Source organism: Martes martes (assembly GCF_963455335.1).
Source record: "Martes martes genome assembly, chromosome: 16".
NCBI classification, from domain to species: domain Eukaryota; kingdom Metazoa; phylum Chordata; class Mammalia; order Carnivora; family Mustelidae; genus Martes; species Martes martes.
Window position 1 is genome coordinate 22,404,723 of NC_137904.1, and position 15,117 is coordinate 22,419,839.

General features: G+C 38.6%; 1 protein-coding gene across 1 annotated transcript in view; it reads left to right on the forward strand.

Moving 5' to 3' along the window:
* The window catches only part of SSH2 (slingshot protein phosphatase 2), a 101,439-nt gene that overhangs the window by 60,768 nt on the left and 25,554 nt on the right, over positions 1-15,117 (forward strand). The window contains exons 7-10 of the mRNA XM_080826629.1: positions 1,351-1,545; positions 5,012-5,105; positions 5,242-5,370; positions 5,541-5,617. Coding sequence (XP_080682755.1) covers positions 1,351-1,545; positions 5,012-5,105; positions 5,242-5,370; positions 5,541-5,617 — 495 coding nt within the window. The remainder of the gene's footprint in view (positions 1-1,350; positions 1,546-5,011; positions 5,106-5,241; positions 5,371-5,540; positions 5,618-15,117) is intronic.

Genomic DNA, 15,117 nt, shown 5'->3' on the forward strand with positions numbered 1-15,117 from the left:
CTAATAAGACATTTCATTTAACAAATAGTGACTGTGCTCCAACTATGAACTAGGCATTCTTAATAGGCACTTGAGATACATCCATAAACAAAATGTAGAAGATCCTTGCTCTTGTGTAACTAATTTCCTAACATTTCTGGCTATAGCTTTTCCCAAGTATATAACTAAAAAGGTTCTTCTCGGGGCGCCTGGGTGGCTCAGTGGGTTAAGCCTCTGCCTTCGGCTCAGGTCATGATCTCAGGGTCCTGGGATCGAGCCCCGCATCGGGCTCTCTGCTCAGCAGAGAGCCTGCTTCCTCCGCTCTCTCTCTCTCTCTGCCTGCCTCTCTGCCTACTTGTGATCTCTGTCAAAAAAATAAATAAAACCTTTAAAATAAAATAAAATAAAATAAATAAAAAGGTTCTTCTCAAATAAAAAAAAGAAAAGCAAAAAAAGGGCGGGGGGGAAAGGGGGTACTTTCAGCTTTGTTTACCCTTCTTGGGTTCCTGAGTTCATGGTCAGAGATTTAATTAGTATAACCAGAGCTATTCTTAGAAAGTGGCTCAAGTGTATGAATAAATGGTTTAAGGAGACTGGGAGACTTGGGCGCCTGGGTGGCTCAGTTGGTTGAGCGACTGCCTTCGGCTCAGGTCATGATCCCGGACTTCCAGGATCGAGTCCCGCATCGGGCTCCCAGCTCTTTGGGGAGTCTGCTTCTCCCTCTGATCTTCTCTCTCATACTCTCTCTCACTCATTCTCTCTCAAATAAATAAATAAAATTTAAAAAAAAAAAAAAAAAAAAAGAGACTGGGAGACTAAAGCAGCAAGAATGATAAATGTCATTAGATTAGTACTTCTTGGACATGAAAGGACATGTCCTCAAGGCTTAGGGACATCAATCTATGTGATCTTTGTGGACCCTCTAAGAATCATAGGAAATATACACTGTAAGATGATTCTGTGCCAAGGGAAACAAATATTTATATAGTAAATGGTTGAGATCTTTAGTTCTGTAGTGATACAGCATACCCACAGCGTGGATTCATGATATGAATGAATATGATATGAATGAATATGATATGAATCATGAGCTCCAGAGGTACCCAGACCTATTTTTCACTGGTAGGTTGTCAGTTCTCCTTCCACTGTCTACCCCCGTCCCTGATAATGCATCAGCAAGAAGTGTCTAGCCAATTGCTATGAATAGGTAATATAATCAGAATCAGAGAACTTTAAATTCCAGGGAATAGATTCTCCAGAGGCCAAATTCTCTAAGATTTAAAAATTGAATGAGTTTTGGGTACACATGGATTATTGGCTTTTTGATGTCTCCACAGTTCTACAGTGCTCATTTCCCAGCGTATCTTTCAGGTCTGCACTACAGAGTTTACACAAGGCTTGTGAAGTGGCCAGAATGCATAACTACTACCCAGGCAGCCTGTTTCTCACCTGGGTGAGTTATTACGAGAGCCACATCAACTCAGATCAGTCATCAGTCAATGAATGGAATGCTATGCAGGATGTGCAGTCCCACCGACCTGACTCTCCAGCTCTCTTCACAGACATGTAAGTCAGCTAACTCAGGATCACTGAAGTGTTCTCTGTTATATCCTGGGAGGTTGTAAGCAACATGTTCCTCCCTAATCTCTCCTCTTGGAGAATTAATCTTATCCAGTGATATTAGTCAATGTCTGCACTACACATCTGCCACACAAAGAACCCTATTCTTTCTGTTGTCTGCAAAGGCCTAAGGAGTTTCACTCCTGGGCACAATGGAATCTCCATAGTAAAGAATTGCTATACCATAAAATCCCATTCAGATTCCACCAATTTGACATTTGAGTTTAAAGGGAGTTAGGCTGAAGTCTGCCTTTGCATTATCTGTGAAAGAAGCATTTGGTAAGCAAATTAATGACACAGAAGCTTTTTTGTTTTGCTTTGTTTTAAGATTCTATTTTTAAGTAATCTCTACACCCAATGTGGGGCTCAAACTTACAACCCCAAGATCAAGGGTCACATGCTCTACTGACTGAGCCAGCCAAGCACCCCGACATATAGAGAAGCTTTTAAAGGGATGTTTCCAATAATTAAAAAAACAAGATGTTTCCAGTCAATTTAAAAGACTGCCTAGGATACTATGCTAATTTTAAACTGATTTCTGTTCACATATTTTAAAAAAATAATTTATAATTCAAGTGTTTGACTCAGCCCCACCATTGCCTTATTGGGTCTTTGTCAGTGAGATTTTATTAAATCTCCCTGGTGTACTGTGAGTTGGATAAAGGCCTGAGGTGGAGTTGATGTTTTTTCCTTTTTAGGTCTATGTGTTGAAACTTATGTGACTATTTTCGAAATTAATCATGATGTTTATTTTGCCCTGAATTGATCTTTCTACACTTCCAAGGTATTCTATAGCTGGGAAAGAAGAGTAGCTACTTACTATCTGACCATACCAACCTTCACCTTCAGATTCCTAAATGGATACCAAAACAATTCACGGGTTTTTTTATTTCTTTTAAGAAAATGCTTAGTTTGGATAATAGTGTAAACTTATTTTTACTAGAAAAGGTGAAATTTCCAAGAATTGTGTGAACAGAGCAAGCAGAAAAGCAGTGGAAACTTTTTGCATAGGGTGTTACTGATACTAGGACCTCCTTTTCATTAGCCCTAGTCCTTTGAAGATCCCACAGTAGAAGATAAGGATTAGTCTGGCTTTCAGAATCTTGGGAAATGTTACTGAGTTCATGCTTTATAGCTGGTTGATGGGTATCAAAGAAATGGATGTCTCATCTAGCTCAAAAATGGACATTCTAAACCAGATTTACATGAGACAGAGAAAACCCTTCTTTTCATTTCTCATGATTTTGTTTAAGAAAATTTGGATATTACATCAGAAAGAAAGAAAAGGAAAGGAAATTGGCTATAATCTGTCTCTATGCCCAAGCAAAAAGAGTGATGTAAAGAGTAGTCCCTGGCACATAGTGGAAGCTCATTAAATGTTACCTCTTAGTATGTGCCATATAACCCAGATTTTAAGATATATTTACTAACCAAATGTCTGTCACAGAAAAACTGAAAAGCTGTAGGTCATAATATTATAATATTATCACAAAATAGTAATAATATCATAAAATGATAATCTCTGATACAGGGATTTTCAATGATTTTGTTTTTCTTTGTGTTTTTACATATTTTCCAGATTTTTGTCTAGTGAAATTGAGCAAGAAAGTATATTTGTATTGTAATGTTTTTTCCATTCCTTCCTCCTCCCTAAGTTGACTAGAAGAGCCTAAAAAACAATGCTGAGCATACAGGGAAAATGTGTGCCAAAATGGATTTAAGTACTCTACTGCAAATAAAGTTTGTATTTTGAAATACAAGGAAGGGGAAGAGGGATCATACGTGTATAGTGCCTCCAATGTATGTCAGATATTTCATAAATGATACCTCATTTAATCCTCATAAGAACCTCATGAGGCAGATATTATTATTATGAGGCGATGTGATTTTTATCCTAATTTTATAGAAAGGGAAACCCACTCAGAGAAGGGAAGAAATTTGTTCAGGGTCATACCACTGGGAAGTAGCAGGACTGTGATTAAAACCCAAGTGTGTCTGCTCCCAAACCACTCTGTCCCAGAGAAGTATTGTGAAAGATTAAGAGAAAGATTGCTAACTAGGAAATCTAACTCATGCACATGGGTGGTAAAATTTGTTTCTGTCAGTATTTTTTATTGGAAGACCTATAGGTATCACTTTCTGTCACTAGCTATGTCTAGGAAAAATGGTGAGGAGCATGATTAAGAATTATAATCCTGTCAAGACAGGGATGCCTTGGCAGATAGGGAAAAGGCACAGGCATTATCTGTATTCTACAGGGCTCATGAGAAACTATGAGTCCCAAGTGGTGGGGAGCCCCAAGGTTGTGAGGTCAGAGCAGCCATCTTTGGAGATTACTGAAGCTATTTTTGCAGCCAGTGATAAGGCGGTAGGCAGCAAGGGCAGGCAGGATGCCTGAAGGCTTAGTCCATTTCCATCTCCAAATAAGGAGGTGCAGAGCAGATACCTTTCTTGAGTAGGTAAGAGGGAAAGATGAGACAGAAAGTCCTTTTTGTCAGCCTCGCTCAAATTCTGCATAATATGAAATAGTGCTTTTAGAGAGAAGCATCCAGTTACAATGAACCAATACCTTTCTAGTAATTGGAGAGTCGACTTTGTAGTTTAATTTCTATTAAAGTTCCAAGGGTAATTTTATTTTTAAGAGTCAAAAGATTAAGGGAAGCAACATAATCCTGCAGGTAGAGTGTTGGGCTGGGCTGAGAATGCTGGTTCTCCTGCCAGTGTATGTGATCTTTGGCACCTTTCAGCTGTTTATTTCCTTTATCTGTAAAATGGGGATAACAGTTTCACAGAGATGTTATGAGAGCTTTTATGAAAAGAAACACATTTTAGATGAAAGTACTCTGCGTAGTTAATCCTTAAAAACCCATTTTGGAGTGAATTTGCCTCAGTGAAGAAGGCAGAAATCATTCTTTTGTCTTCCTTGTCTCCTAGAACGATAGTAATGAATGGTCAGCATTCGGTGACATATTAAGCTACTGAAGACCCAGTTCCATCAGTGGATCCTACCACTGTTCTACTCAGCTTGGTATTCTAGCTCCACGAGTGGTAGTCAGGGGTACTTGATGAAACAATATGGCTGTGATTCTGTGTTAAAGTAGTTTGCACAGTATAGCTTTTTGTCTTTATTGCTTCATAGATGCATGTGGATATATTTAAGGGCTTTTAGACATGTACATCCTCTTCAAGTAATAATTTCTACACATTTACATTCTATACATTGTGAAAAGAAACTTTTTAAAGTATTTTTTTTCTTTTTCTTTTTCTTTTACTTTTTTTTGCCATGCCCCCAGAATATAAATGTTTGAGGGTAATAGAGGGAAGGCCTGCCAATTTGGAAGCATAATCAAATGGTACATTCATTAACCTAGTCAAATTCCTGCCTAAGAAAAATCACCATTTCTCTCCTCAGACCAACTGAACGTGAGCGAACAGAGAGATTAATTAAAACCAAATTAAGGGAGATAATGATGCAGAAGGATTTGGAGAATATCACATCCAAAGAGGTAAGAGACCTTGAGTTCTCCTTGTTCCAAGGCTAGGAGTGTGGAATAACAGTAGGTATGGGGTTAGAAATCGTGAGTGATTGAAAGCACAGAGATACTTTTCAGAGATTAGTAAAACATGTCCTCCTTGTTTCAGATACGAACTGAGTTGGAAATGCAAATGGTGTGCAACTTACGAGAATTCAAGGAATTTATAGATAATGAAATGATAGTGATCCTTGGTCAAATGGATAGCCCTACCCAGATATTTGAGCACGTATTCTTGGTAAGTCTTGGAGTGCTGTGCCGAATCTAGTCCATACCAGCTCTGGAGGAGCAACTGTTAAATTTTAGTATGTTTAAAATAAAATGTAACTTAAAAACAAAGATAGTAAGTATTCAAACCTCATCACTTCCTAGTTTTTTACTACATTTAACTGTTATCTGTGCTCTTAGGTTATTCACATGTATTGTATGGTGGAAATGTTAGATAATGGTGTGCTTCTGCTCATATCTTCCCAATTCCTCATTTGGTGATGTCAAGCTGGTAGATTAAAATTGACTAGTGGGAAAATTTACACCAAGGAAGTAGGCAAATGCTACAAATCAGGCCCTTCCCACCCGCCATGGATTGTTAAATATCTCATCTGTTCTTCATGACAGTCAAAAGTCAAAAACAGACCAGTTCACAATAGTTTTTTTTTTTTAAGATTTTATTAATTTATTTGACAGAGATTACAAGTAGGCAGAGAGGCAGGCAGAGAGAGAGGAGGAAGCAGGCTCCCTGCTGAGCAGAGAGCTCGATGCAGAGCCTGATTCCAGGACCCTGAGATCATGACCCGAGCAGAAGGCAGAGGCTTAACCCACTGAGCCACCCAGGCACCCCTGCAATAGTTGTATACAGTGTATACAAATAGAATGATACTTTGAGGTCACTCTTTCAGATTTGCCAAATTTGCCTTAAGTCTTATATATCTGAGTAGAGCAGGTGGGAACTACTTATGACTGAGAGACTATTGGACTTTTAAACATTTGGAAGTTTATAGCTACATTTTGAGTCCCCCAAATATTTTTGTGTTTGCTAAAATTTCAGTGACTTAAAATTGTTCTTCATGGTTTCTGAACATTCAGTGACCTGAAATTAGACCAAGGACACCTTTCTAACTAATGGATTAGGAGAGCTTCTAAAATCCCATTTTCCTCCCAAATAATAAAGAGTTTTAGTTTCCATCTGTACATGGTAGTGGGAATAAGGTTAAAAAGGATAATTAAAATCAGTGGGGATGTCAGAACTTTGTTTTGCTTCCACTTCCCACACACTTTGACCAAAAATGCTCACAAGGAAATAAATTGATTGGTTTGAATTTCACTTCCTTTCTCTGGTGAGGACATTTGTGAAATGATAAGAAGCTGAGAAACAGGAAACAAGAGGAATAAATACACAGGAACTGACTAAATTGGATCATCTTACCCCTGAATATTCAAGAGTTTGTATCACCAGGCAGTCAGATTTTATGCCATTGAAGGCTTGTGCCCTGAATTAACTTTATGACAGTCTCGAGTATGTGTACTTGCACAGTGATTCATAGTGCTGTAAAGCTATGAAATTACTCATGAAAAGCTGTGAGCTGGAAAGGGAACTTTTTTTCCATTACTTTAACTTGACCAATGTGTGTTGCCGTTTCTGGGTGTAGATCATAATGTAAAACTATCATTGACCTTTCCATTTGTAAAGCACTTGGCTTCGTTGTCTTTTGCGTCTACCTCCACAAGGGTTCAAGTATTCCCTGCTGGTGTATTGTTGGAAAGAATTTTTTGTGTTATCTATAGAAAACTTATGAGTCACTCATTCAAATGGACCCTGCCCCCAACTGTGTCTGTGTAACATGACTAATTTTTATGAAGGGCAAGTGCCTGTAGCCAAAAATAGCTCATGTTAGAAAATGATCAGAGCTGTAGACTCAGAAGTCACTTTTGCATTAGCTTGTATTTTAACACCAGAAAGGATGTAGACATGATGAATATTAAATACAGTTACTGTCAGACTGTTCAACCTGTTTAATTTTGGGCTTACTTCCCCATGTCTCTGGTACCACCCCCCTCAAGAACTACCCCTTCCTTCCTCCTGAAATGATATAATTTAGAACATATAGAGAAATTTTAGTGGTACTCTTAGCAGAAAAAACAATCTGCTTCTCCCCGGATTAGTCTCTAATCAACTACAAATTCATTTGAGTATTTGTACCAGTATATTCATCCTAATATTTCATAATTGTTGGCATAGTCTTCTGTCTTGGCTTTTTTGCTTATTACAAAAATAATTCATGTTCATTATAGAAAGCTTAGACAATTTAATTTTTTTTTTTTTAAGATTTTTATTTATTTATTTGACAGAGATCACGAGTAGGCAGAGAGGCAGGCAGAGAGAGAGAGAGAGTGGGGGGGAAGCAGGCTCTCCACTGAGCAGAGAGCCCGATGCGGGGCTCGATCCCAGGACCCTGGGATCATGACCCGAGCCGAAGGCAGAGGCTTTAACCCACTGAGCCACCCGGGCACCCCAGACAATTTAATTTTTTTAATGAGCTACATGAGGTCCATTCCTTTCTATTTATTTTTTGATTGGAGCATAATTAACATACAATGTTATATTTGTTCCAGGTGTGCAACATAACGATTCAACAATTTTATACATTACTCAGTGCTCACCACAGTAAGTTAGTCACCATCTGTCACCATACAATGTTATCACAACATTATTGACTGTATTCCCTATCCTGTACGCTTCCATCTCTGTAATTTATTAATTTTATGACTGGAAGCTTATAACTTAATCCACCCCACCCAGCTTTCCTCTGGCAGCCATCAATTTTTTCTCTGTATAGAGTCAGGTTTTACTTGTTGATTTTTTCTATTTCACCTGTAAGTGAAATGATATGGTATTTTTCTTTCTCTGACCTATTTCACTTAGCATGATTCTTGGCATATTCTTCTGTGTTGGGTTATTTATTACAAAAATAATTCATGTTCATTGTAGAAAGCTTAGACAGTTTCAAAAGACAGTAACATTTAATTGTCAGCAAAAGAGATAAACAGTGATACCTTTTGTTATATAATATTCCAGTCTTACTTTTTTAACATGTGCCTCTATATTTTTGAAAAAGGGAAATCCTACTCCGCTTCAGATGTAATTCTCTTTGTTAGAGAATGGATATTTTCTTTCCATTGTGAATATTTGTCTTATTTGGGAAAAACTTGCAAACTGGAGAATTCTGAAATTTAACTCTCATCCAACAAAGTGAGTGCATGAACACTTCTTCATCAATGGCTTCCCCCTTTGTTTGCACCACCATATCCTATATCCAAACCCCTGTTTCTTACCCCCGTGAGTCTGTGCTCTGCTGGCTTTCCTAGCAGCTGACACGGAAAAAGAGGTCTTATCCAAGCTGCAAGCAGTGGGGTTAATTTTCTGCAAAGTCATTTCATCATGTGCGTAGCTGCCATGCCTGGAGTGCAAGCAGATTGTGTGAAGGGAGGCAGCAGGATTTTTCCTCTCCCTTTAGAAGAATGCTCAGCTTTGCAGTGCGGTGCACAGAGATGTTTATTTAAAAAGGTGTCCAGCTGGTATGGAGAAGAAAAGTATAAAGCATAGTTTAAAGAAAATCCGCAGCAAGAAAAGAGGAATGATTGGTTGGAAGCCAGGGTATTTCCAGAAGAAGTTCTTCCACACCCTTAAGAGTATACCACTTCTCTGAGCTGGAAGCCTTTGCCCAACCAAGTCTCAATATCAACAGTTCTCCTGGAGGTTGTCCAGTTTGGCTGAGAAAAAGCCAAATGTGAACAGAGACCCTTTGCTGAAAGGCAGGCAGCTTTCTTAGTTGAACAAGGGAAACACGGGAATATTGGACACAACCAGTAATTTTGTTCATGAATAAAAATGAGTCGATTTTTATTGCTGATGGTCATCTTTTTAAATATTTTTATATTACAGGGGCGCCTGGGTGGCTCAGTGGGTTAAGGCCGCTGCCTTCGGTTCAGGTCATGATCCCAGCGTCCTGGGATCGAGCCCCGCATCGGGCTCTCTGCTCAGCAGGGAGCCTGCTTCCTCCCTTCTCTCTCTGCCTGCCTCTCTGCCTACTTGTGATCTGTCAAAAAAAAAAAAAAAAATTCTAAAAATAAATAAATAAATAAATAAATAAATAAATATTTTTATATTACAGAATAATGTTTCCTTTTCAAAGAAAAATTAAGCCTCAAAGTGGTAGTTACTTCTGTAGGTGCAGAGAAATGAAGGATATGTGAATAGATGAGACTTAAATCAAATGGGCTATTTTAATTATTCATGATTTTGTCCATCAGCTGGAGATGTGTAGCATGAACTTTTCTCAGAAGGAAAAATTAATAGAGCTCTTATGCCTGGTTGCCTTCATAATATGACTCACAGTATTGAGGCTGTAGGTATGGTAAGTTGGAGAAGATTTGGATAAGGCACCAGCCCTTGGAGATTTTATCAAGTTATATTGATCCTAGCAGAACCTGAATACAGTCCTTCTTATTTGCTATGAATGTGCTGTCTTCTCTTTTGCTTGGAGCATTTGGACCCTCACAAGGCTATTTCTAAGGATAATATTTGAAAAGAAATTAGTCATTTGGGGGTGCCTAACTGGCTCTATCAGTAGAACATGCGACTCTTCATCTCAGGGTCATGAGTTCAAGCTCCACATTGGGCGTGGAGCTTACTTTAAAAATTTTAAAAAGAAAGAAATTAGTCACTTGGGCCTCTGGGCTATGGCATAGTGTAGGGGAACCAGAGTGAAAGATGGAAATGAACTTACTTAAAAATGTATTATAGTCCCAAGATTTCATTTTACACTTTAGTAAGATTTGAATGTGCTTTGCATAATTATATAGAACATTAGTGAAAAACCCCATGGAATTGTGTCATTGTAAGCCTGAAAAGCATGGAGAGGAAAAAAAAATAAGAGTCTTTGGAGGGCTCCAGGGGGCTAATATGCATAGTATTTATATTGAGGGCAGAAAAGTAATTACACCATGTTGACTGCAGTTCTTCCTTTCAGGTTGAACCCAAGCACAGTCCAAGTCATGTTATACGGACTTCACTGAGTCAGTAGCCAAAGCTTTTCATTTATTTTGTTTCTGGATATGTGCCATTTCAGATTGTCAGATCGAATTTTCTCTGGACAGGTAGATGAGAACCATGGACTTTTCCCATCATGTAAGGGTTATTTCCATCTAGCTGGACAAAGTTCCACAGAGGATTTAGACTCCTAAATTAAGAGGTGAAGTGGTCACATTTCCCTGGCTACAATTTAGCCTCTCAACCCTCATTGCTTGGCTTCTGTCTCCTTGAAGTTCTTTATAGTTCTTACCTCTTTCTTTGGTGTGGCAGCTTGTTTTCAAAGGTTAATAAGCACAGAGTCTTCAGAACCTCCCATATTTTTTTGAAAGCAACTCAGCTGAGCTCAGGTCTGTAGAAAAGATCAGTTGCCCATCAGTTACTGTCCTTTTCCTGAATGGAACTTCACAGCATCCTTGATGTGTATCTCTCAGTTCAACAGCCAAATTAAATAACGTATCACTTGTCTTGTGATGATAATGCTTACATAACATTTACAGTTTTCAGAGTGCTTCATTTACTGATCTAATTTGATCATTCATTCAATAAACATTTGTTGACTCTTTTTTTATTCCAGGCGTGAGGCTAGATATTTGTCCAGTCTGATCTGTTTCTATAAGGAGAGAGTAATGAACCATATCAGACAGATATTCATGGAAGGCCAGGGGATAAGCCATGGAAGACCCCTGGATTAGATAATTAGAAGTGGTCATTAGTAACACTAGCAAGAGTGATGAGGGCAGAAACCACAGTGCTGTAAGTTGAGACATATGGGAAATGAGAAATCAGAGGAAGTAATAGATTTTATTTCTATGAATCTTAGGAAGGGAAGGGAAGAAATGTCTAGAAGAAATGTCTAGAAAGAATGTCTAGAAGAGAATTCAGGATGGAAAGAAGGTTTTTGCACTTTAATATGGGAGAAACTGGATTTCTTTTTTTTGTGGGAGGGCTTGGGGGTTGGGATAGAGACTTATAAACAAACTTATTTCTCATAGTTCTGTAGGCTGAAATCTGAGATCAGGGTGCCTGCATGGTCAGGTGAGGACCATATTCTGGGTCATAGTCTTCTTTGTATTCTCACATGGCTGAAAGGATCAGGAAAACTTCCTATTTGTGATTTGAGAAGGTACCCATTTAGGTATATAGGACTAGGGTGGGAGGAGTGTCCATTTTACAGATACGGAGAGCAAAGACAGAGAGGTTAAGCAATTTGCCCAGTGCCCCACAGCAGTGTGGAAAGTTGGGACTTGAACCTGAGTCTTCTAATACTAAATTCCATTTAATGCACAATTCTAAAATAGATAAATTCCTACTTTTAAATGTTTGCCTTTTCAAAAGAGATGAACAGATAGTCCAAAGATAGAAAATGGACCTGAGGGGCACCTGGGTAGCTCAGTCATTAAGCGTCTGCCTTCGGCTCAGGTTGTGATCCCGGGGTCCTGGGATCGAGCCCTGCATCGGGTTCCCTGCTCAGCAGGAGGCTTGCTTCTCCCTCTCCCACTCCTCCTGCTTGTGTTCCCTCTCTCATTGTCTCTCTGTCAAATAAATAAATAAAATCTTTTTTTTAAATGGAAAAAGAAAATGGACCTGAAGCAATGAAAAGTTGTTCACTTTTACTTTTAAGAGAAATGCAAATTGAAATTACACTGACATATATTTCATACCTATCAGATTGGCAAAAATTCAGAAGCTTAACCACACATTTTATTGGCAAAGCTGTGGAGAAAGTGACACTCTCATACATTGTTGGTGGGAATGCAGAATTGTTTCAGCCTCTATGGAGGGAAATTTAGCAATGTCTACCAAAACTATGCATTGGCCCTTGACCCAGCAACCTCACTTCCACAAATATGAAACAACATTCATAGGAGACTAATTGAATAAACTATTCTATCACTATCCAATGAAGTGTTATATAAGTGTAAGAAAGAATAGGGAAGATCTCTGTGAACTGTGATAATGGAGTGGTTCCGAGGACAATTGTAAAGTGAAGAACAAAAGTATATGTAGTACACTACTTTTATGTAAGTAAGAAGTGGTAATAAGGATATATTTATTGTTGTTATTGTTGTTTTCAAAATAGAACATAGGTAGAATAAGCCAGAAACTAATGCAGTCAAATGCTCTGCCACTGATAAGCCAGAAACTAATGAAAATGGTTACCCTTGGAGATTAAAGAGATTGAAGTGAACTGAGTGAGACTTCAAGTTTACTTTTTTTTTTTTTACTTTAAATTTTTTTTTAATTTTTTTATTTTAATAAACATATAATGTATTTTTATCCCCAGGGGTACAGGTCTGTGAATCGTCAGGTTTACACATTTCACAGCACTCATCATAGCCCATACCCTCCCCAATGTCCATTTCCCCACCACCCTCTCCCGTCCCCCCTCCCCCTGCAACCCTCAGTCTGTTTCTTGAGATTGAGTCTTTTATGGTTTGTCTCCCTCCCAATCCCATCTTTTCATTTTTTCTTTTCCTACCTCCCCCCAATCCCTCCCGCCTTACATCTCCACTTCCTCATATCAAAGAGATCATATGATAGTTGTCTTTCTCCGATTGACTTATTTCGCTAAGCATGATACCCTCTAGTTCCATCCACGTCGTCGCAAATGGCAAGATTTCATGTCTTTTGATGGCTGCATAGTATTCCATTGTGTATATATACCACATCTTCTTTATCCATTCATCTGTTGATGGACATCTAGGCTCTTTCCACAGTCTGGCTATTGTGGACATTGCTGCTATAAACATTCGGGTGTACGTGCCCCTTCGGAGCACCACGTTTGTATCTTTAGGATATATACCCAGGAGTGCAATTGCTGGGTCGTAGGGTACACTTTTGACTTTCAATCTTTCAATCTTATGAAAGTTTTGCATATTCAAAATCAAATGGAAAAAACACACCCTAAAGTTGAATGCAAACAGGAGCAAGTGAACCCAAATATATAGCAAAGGGATAACTTCACAGAAGGAAATTAATTTGGGGTGCCTGGGTGGCTCAGTAGGTTAAGCGTCTTGATTTCAACACAGGTCATAATTTCTCGGTCCTGAGTCCTCCACGTGGGGCTCCCTGCTTAAGTGAGGAGTCTGCTCCTCTCTCTCCGTCTCTGCTGTCTCTCGCTCTCGCCCTTTCTCAAGTAAATAAATAAAACCTTTTTTAAAAATTATTTTAAAATTAAAATAAAATAATTATTTTAAAAAGAAGGAAATTAATTCAAATAAGTTTTGAGCATAATATTCTGATTGAACCTCTTCATAGGAAGAGAAAAGAACTGCAAAGAAAATTTGAACTTAATAGATTTGTAATTGGCTATGATATTGGCGTAGTAATGTTGAGTAAGTTATTTTGTAAATAGGGTTAATGAGTTGTTGAAAACCAAGGTTATCACTGTGAAATAGATAAAAATGATGACAAAGGGGCAAGAAAGAAAGGGAGAACCTTGTGCTGTTAACTTTGAATTGGAGGTACCAGCGTAAATTCCATTTTTTTTTAAGATTTTATTCATTTATTTGAGAGAGAGCATGAGCAAATAGAAGGTTGGAGAGAGAAGCAGACTCCCCGTGGAGCTAAGAGCCCGATGCGGGACTTGATCCCGGGACTCCGGGATCATGACCTGAGCTGAAGGCAATTGCTTAACCAACTGAGCCACCTGGGTGCCCCTCAATTTTTTTTTTTTTTAAGTAGCTCCACACCTAGCTTGGAGCCTAAGGGGGGGCTCAAACTCATGACCCTGAGGTCAAGAACTGAGCTGAGACCAAGAATTGGGTGCTCAACTGACTGAACCACCTGGTACTCCTGTAAATTCAATATTTTTTAAAAAATATTTCCTGATCTGTGCACTGAAATTTAGAAGGAGTAACACCCAATATTTATGAGCATTTCTAATTAATGTCCAGGTTTTTATTGCAAAATATCATTTTTTGTTAAAAGAAACCAGGGCTCCTTGGAGAAATCACTAATTCCACTCACAAAGTAAATCTGGAACAACTTCTTATGCCAGAAAGCAAGGAAATACTCAGAAACTAGCAGGGTCCTATCAAAAAGAGCTTGCTTGCTTGAAGAGAATTCCCACTGATCAAATTCAGGACAATTTGAGTGTCAGAAAAAAAAAAAAATGGTGATGGATTGTATAACATTCTAAATACAAAAAAGAATTCAAGAACCCATAGTGGCTTTCAGAGTGGAAGGAATGACTAGGTGAAACTCTCTTTTACAAAGAAGAATGCCAGCTCCCATGCAGAAGGAATAATAGAATTAGAAAACCACCATTTTGTCAACGTCCAATAAGATAAATTTTTCAGCAGTTAATGCTAAAACCAAAGGGTAAAAGATTTTTGTGAAACAGGATATTCACCTGACTTTAAAGATCACTAATGCCTAAAGATTACTAATTAATTGTAAAGAAACCTTTACAGTACAGTAGTGGGATGTGGCAGATACAAAGATACCTACCAAGAATTCAGGTTCAACCTGACAAACAATGAGACAAACGAACACTATGTGCCTCAAGATTTGATGCAATAGGAAATACACAATACCAGCGTTGTATTATTCTTGACAAGAATTTTGATCTGAACCTAATTTTCAGGAAACAAATCAGACAAATCCAGATTGTGAGGAGTTCTCTAAGATTACAAACCTGTAGTCTACAAAAATGTCAATATCATGAAAACCAAAATAAATTTGGAGTAAACTGTCTAAGACCAGATTGAATGAGAAAGAGACATGGCAGGGCGCCTGGGTGACTCAGTGGGTTAAAGCCTCTGCCTTCGGCTCAGGTCATGGTCTCAGGGTCCTGGGATCGAGCTCCACATTGGGCTCTCGGCTCGGCGGGGAGCCTGCTTCCCCCTCTCTCTCTGCCTGCCTCTCTGCCCACTTGTAATCTCTGTCTGTCAT